Source organism: Oncorhynchus gorbuscha, linkage group LG24, assembly GCF_021184085.1.
Source record: "Oncorhynchus gorbuscha isolate QuinsamMale2020 ecotype Even-year linkage group LG24, OgorEven_v1.0, whole genome shotgun sequence".
Taxonomy (NCBI): Eukaryota; Metazoa; Chordata; class Actinopteri; order Salmoniformes; family Salmonidae; genus Oncorhynchus; species Oncorhynchus gorbuscha.
This window is the reverse complement of record NC_060196.1, coordinates 54,022,490-54,028,727: the sequence shown is the minus strand read 5'-3', so window position 1 is coordinate 54,028,727 and position 6,238 is coordinate 54,022,490. Positions and strand designations below refer to the sequence as shown.

Here is a 6,238-nt window from a genome sequence, read left to right as displayed (position 1 = left end):
TGTGTGTGTGTGTGTGTGTGTGTGTGTGTGTGTGTGTGTGTGTGTGTGTGTGTGTGTGTGTGTGTGTGTGTGTGTGTGTGTGTGTGTGTGAGTATATATATATATATATATATATATATATATATATATATAATATATGTGTGCGCGTGCGTGTGTGTGTGTGTGTATGTATATATATATCTATGTGTGTATATCTATATGTATATATATACACATACATATATATATACACATACATACATATATATGTGTGTGTGTGATATATATATATATATATATGTATATTTATATATATATATGTGTGTGTGTGTATGTATATATATATGTGTGTGTGTGAATAGGATGCTGTCTGTGTGCACCCCCTGAAGTGAATGCTGTCTGTGTGCACCCCCTGAATTGAATGCTGTCTGTGTGCACCCCCTGAATAGGATGCTGTCTGTGTGCACCCCCTGAATAGGATGCTGTCTGTGTGCACCCCCTGAATAGGATGCTGTCTGTGTGTACCCCCTGAATAGGATGCTGTCTGTGTGCACCCCCTGAATAGGATGCTGTCTGTGTGCACCCCCTGAATTGAATGCTGTCTGTGTGCTCCCCTGAATAGGATGCTGTCTGTGTGCACCCCCTGAATTGTTTTAATTTGTCTTTGGTGATCTGTGTACCATGGATGTGGCAACCAATGGACAGCTGTTGCTTTTCAATCATTACGACATTAATGACTGCCAGGAAGTTAACATGTTTGGTTCTGTAAAAACGTATGTTTGTGTGCCAAGACAAGCTAGAAATACACAGGCCGTATTTTGTATTTAATGTGAGTTTAATTTCAGCCCCTGGCTTTTGGCTTTGGCCCAATCACTGGTGTATCACTGGAATCCATTCAACTAATGAAACTAACAAAGCAAAGTCCGGCCTCATTTTTTAAATTGCTCAAATTTGACAACATGTTTGACATGTATGACACTTGTATATTTTAAATTGTCATAGGTTGTTTTTAGAGGGATGTTTCTGGACTTTGGCAATGAGGCCCTTTTATCTATTTAACCAGAGTCATACTAGACACAGAGACATAGAACATGGTGTCCACCAGGTCATCTGATGCTGAGGAAGTAGATCTTGAAAAATCTTGGAAGTATCCTTAGTTTTGTATAGTATAGTTTTGAAATGATTATCAAGTCATTTCTTATGATTTATTCATTGATTTGTTAATGATTCTTTTGCTAGATTTTAAGATTTGTTTTTTGCATCCTTTACAAGGAATGTAACATTATAAATATTTACTTAAAATGAACTTGGCACAGATAGAAGTTCAACAAAACCTCTGATTCCGGTTACTGGCCTTTCTGGAAGATTATCTAGTTTGATGGGAGACACTAGACAGTTAGTTTATTGGCTCAGTCTCTCTCCCGCTCTCTCTCGGTCTCTCTGTGTGTGTGTGTGCGTGTGTGTGTCTAACGGCGGTCTAGTTGGCGCCGCTCTTCTAAATCCTGTCCAGTTGAAACAGGTTAGCGTGAATACTGGTCTTTTGGTTTACCCTGTCTGTCTTGATCCTGGAGTTTTCCACTGAACTCATGTTTACCCCCAGAGACTGTGGGGCAATTGTCTGATTAACTTTTCCAAACTTGGTACACTAGACTATACTTCACAGAGAAAGCCCATTCTGAATGGGTATCTGGCAGTAGCCATGGTACAGGTATGCTTCTCAAACGGTGCCCTATTCCTACTCAAAAGTAGTGTACTATCTAGGGAATAATAAGGGTGCCGGTTGGGAAACGCTCACAGAGGCGAGTGTTCAAGTCTTGCCACCAATCGAAAGGTGTAAGGCTTTTTATTGCTTGTAAGCAAGAACAGTGTCGGTCCGTTCATGTGCCGGTACACTGTGTGCTCACACAAAAGTGTTATGTTGAAATAGATTACCCCAATGTATGATCTTTTCTTTGGTTTGAATTTGATGCACAGTGCACACGCGTGAAATGGTTTACATTCATTAGCGGTATAGTAGGATGCAGTTTAAAGGTGACATTTCTACATATTACAGAGTCTTTGCACATGCTGTTATGACTATGGCAATATTGATCGTGTTCTTTCATTCAGGTCTGGTGTTATTATATTCTGTTATTCTGTCTGTTATTATATTCTGTTATTCTGTCTGTTATTATATTCTTGGTTAGAGAACAATGTTTGTCTTTCGGTAGGGAAAACCACATCAATAAAGACATGGGGGAAAAAACATTCTAGTTTTCATTGCTTTGTCTCGTGTATTGTTGTCTCTACCTTCTTGCCCTTTGTGCTGTTGTCTGTGCCCAATAATGTTTGTACCATATTTTGTGCTGCAGCCATGTTGTTTTGCTACCATGCTGTGTTGTCATGTGTTGCTACCATGCTGTGTTGTCATGTGTTGCTGCCATGCTGTGTTGTCATGTGTTGCTGCCATGCTGTGTTGTCATGTGTTGCTGCCATGCTGTGTTGTCATGTGTTTCTACCATGCTGTGTTGTCATGTGTTTCTACCATGCTGTGTTGTCATGTGTTGCTACCATGCTGTGTTGTCATGTGTTGCTACCATGCTGTGTTGTCATGTGTTGCTACCATGCTCTGTTGTCATGTGTTGCTGCCATGCTGTGTTGTCATGTGTTGCTGCCATGCTGTGTTGTCTTAGGTCTCTCTTAAAGTAGTGTTGTGGTGTCTCTATTGTCGTGATGTGGTGTTTTGTCCTATATATATTTTTTCTGTAGCTTTGACTCATGGGGGTGGTCTAGATCGCTATCTGGAATGAACCACACAATCTACACTACCGTGAGTCCACAGAGTTCAGGAGGACCGTGAGTCCACAGAGACCAGGAGGATCGTGAGTCCACAGAGACCAGGAGGATCGTGAGTCCACAGAGACCAGGAGGATCGTGAGTCCACAGAGACCCGGAGGACACAGACATCACCAGTCCATCTACCTTGGTAGCCCAGAGGACACAGACATCACCAACCTTGGTACCAGACAGAGCGCCAAGGAAATAACAATGTTTTTATAATGTATATGTTATATGAGATACAGCACTAAAAGCGTTTTTCTTGTTTGCTTATGGCAGAATACAGCTCATTCAATGCTATCTTAGTGCCGCTCTCTGACTGTGGTGGTATGTAGTAAACAGCTACAACGAATATAGATGAAAACTCTCTCAGTAGGTAATGTGGTCTGCAGCTTATCATGAGAAACTCTACCTCAGGCAAGCAATAGCTCGAGACTTTCTTAGATATTGTGCACCAGCTGTTGTTTACAAAAATACATAGACCTCCGCCCCTTGTCTTACCAGACACCACTGTTCTATCCTGCCGCTACATCGTATAACCTGCCAGCTGTATGTTGGTATTGTCGTTGTTCAGCCACGACTCCGTGATGCATAAGATGTTCCAGTTTTTAATGTCCTGTTGGCAGTTTAGTCTTCCCAATAACTCGCCCATTTATTGTCCAAAGATTGCATGTTTGCTAGCAGAATTGAGAGAAGTGGGGGTTTATTCGATTGCCTCCGACTTCTCAGCAGGAAGCCCGCTCTCCGGCCCCTCTTTCTCCGCCTCCTCTTCACGCAGATCATGGGGCTTGGGGCCTGTTCCCGAGGGAGCCATATATCCTCTGCCTCGGGCTCGTTAGAGTCGTGAAAGAAGAAAAAGGATTCTGCTAGTCCGTGGTGAGTAATGGCAGTTCTGATGTCTAGAAGTTATATTTGGTCATAAGATATGGTAGCGGCAACATTATCTTCAAAAAGAGTTCAAAAATAAGTTCCAAACAACGCAGATAAACACACAAACAAAAAAACAATCGCTTGGTTGCACGTAAAACGTCTGCCCTCTGCTCCGGCGCCATGGTACACTGGTCACTGTTGGACCGCAGGTGCCTCAGCGGGTGCAGATCACAACATGGTTGCCCATGTTTTATTTCATATACATTACAGAGATACTGGACCCATTGGGCACTAGTGGAATCATTCAGTGGAAGCGGTAGGGGGGGCGAGTCAGGGAGAGCGGTGGTGGGGGCGAGTCAGGGAGAGCGGTGGTGTGGGCGAGTCAGGGAGAGCGGTGGTGGGGGCGAGTCAGGGAGAGCGGTAGGGGGCGAGTCAGGGAGAGCGGTGGTGGGAGTCAGGGAGAGCGGTGGTGGGGGCGAGTCAGGGAGAGCGGTGGTGGGGGCGAGTCAGGAGAGCGGTGGTGGGGGCGAGTCAGGGAGAGCGGTGGTGGGGGCGAGTCAGGAGAGCGGTGGTGGGGGCGAGTCAGGGAGAGCGGTGGTGGGGGCGAGTCAGGGAGAGCGGTGGTGGGGGCGAGTCAGGGAGAGCGGTGGTGGGGGCGAGTCAGGGAGAGCGGTGGTGGGGGCGAGTCAGGGAGAGCGGTGGTGGGGGCGAGTCAGGGGAGCGGTGGTGGGGGCGAGTCAGGGAGAGCGGTGGTGGGGGCGAGTCAGGGAGAGCGGTGGTGGGGGCGAGTCAGGGAGAGCGGTAGGGGGCGAGTCAGGGAGAGCGGTGGTGGGGGCGAGTCAGGGAGAGCGGTGGTGGGGGCGAGTCAGGGAGAGCGGTGGTGGGGGCGAGTCAGGGAGAGCGGTGGTGGGGGCGAGTCAGGGAGAGCGGTGGTGGGGGCGAGTCAGGGAGAGCGGTAGGGGGCGAGTCAGGGAGAGCGGTGGTGGGGGCAGTCAGGAGAGCGGTGGTGGGGGCGAGTCAGGGAGAGCGGTGGTGGGGGGGGCGGTAGTCAGGGAGAGCGGTGGTGGGGGCGAGTCAGGGAGAGCGGTGGGGGGCGAGTCAGGGAGAGCGGTGGTGGGGGCGAGTCAGGGAGAGCGGTGGTGGGGGCGAGTCAGGGAGAGCGGTGGTGGGGGCGAGTCAGGGAGAGCGGTGGTGGGGGGCGAGTCAGGGAGAGCGGTAGGGGGCGAGTCAGGGAGAGCGGTGGTGGGGGCGAGTCAGGGAGAGCGGTGGTGGGGGCGAGTCAGGGAGAGCGGTGGTGGGGGCGAGTCAGGGAGAGCGGTGGTGGGGGCGAGTCAGGGAGAGCGGTGGTGGGGGCGAGTCAGGGAGAGCGGTGGTGGGGGCGAGTCAGGGAGAGCGGTGGTGGGGGCGAGTCAGGGAGAGCGGTAGGGGGGGCGAGTCAGGGAGAGCGGTAGCCCGACCACTGTTTTTGCATCCCAAATGGCACCCTATTCCCTTTACAGTTCATTCTTGACCAGGGCCATGGTCAAAAGTAGTGCACTATAGAGGGAATAGGGAGCCATTTGGGATTAGCCGGAGTCTCTGTTGCTGCATCCTGACTCCCAGGGACAGGAGGAAATGGAAACTACAGGAGGAGGAGCAGTCATGGAGGAAAAATATTCCATACTTTCTGTTGATGTCATGTTTTATGCATAGTGCCATGATTTAAAGTGTGCTTTTTGTGTTCCCTCAAATCGGTTTTTAGATGAGAAACTCTGCTGTATTAATCAATATCTCCATGTCCAGAATGCAATGTTACTTTTTGTCACGTAGTGAATGTGGACACAACTGTCAAACGTCTAATTCCAAAATCATGGGCATTAATATGGAGGTAGTCCCCTCTTTGCTGCTATAACAGCCTCCGTCCACTCTTCTGGGAAGGTTTTCCACTAGATGTTAGAACACTGCTACGGGGACTTGCTTCCATTCAGCCACGATCATAGTCCTGGCTTGCAGTCGGCGTTTCAATTCATCCCAAAGGTGTTCGCTGGGGTTGGTCAGGGCTCTGTGCAGGAATGTGAAGTTCTTCCACACCGATCTCCATTTCTGTATGGACCTCGCTTTGTGCAAGGGGGCATTGTCATGCTCCAACAAAATGTACAGTTGGCATTACTCATTCAGGCAGGTAGCATTCTCCTGGCATCCACCAAACCCAGATTCATCCGTCGGACTGCCAGATGGTGAAGCGTGATTCATCACGCCAGAGAACACGTTTCCACTGTTCCAGAGGCCAATGGCGGCGAGCTTTGCACCACTCCAGTTGACGCTTGGCATTGCGCATGGTGAACTTAGGCTATAGGATATATATATATATCTATATCTATATCTTAGAATGTTCAGAGCTGCAGCTTATGTATAAAGTGTCTCAGAGTAGAAGTACTGATCTAGGATCAGTCCCTCCTGTTCATGTAATCTTATTCATTGTGATTTAAAAGGAAAAACTCATCCTAAATCAGCACTTCTACTCTAAAAGGCTTGATACGGGCATGGCCCCAGTACAGTTTAAGAATTGGATGATATTAAAGCAGATAAAGGA

At 48.2% G+C, this 6,238-nt stretch overlaps 1 protein-coding gene across 1 annotated transcript; it reads left to right on the top strand.

The window, feature by feature from the left end:
- Nucleotides 1-3,846: 3,846 nt before the first annotated feature.
- Nucleotides 3,847-5,091, top strand: LOC124012269 (loricrin-like). Its single transcript, XM_046325736.1, has one exon. It carries the CDS (start codon nucleotides 3,847-3,849, stop codon nucleotides 5,089-5,091), a length of 1,245 nt encoding a protein of 414 aa, XP_046181692.1.
- Nucleotides 5,092-6,238: the final 1,147 nt, after the last annotated feature.

Excerpts from the sequence above, each read along its gene's own strand:
- LOC124012269 (XM_046325736.1), top strand. The coding sequence starts at position 3,847 with ATGGTACACTGGTCACTGTTGGACCGCAGGTGCCTCAGCGGGTGCAGA.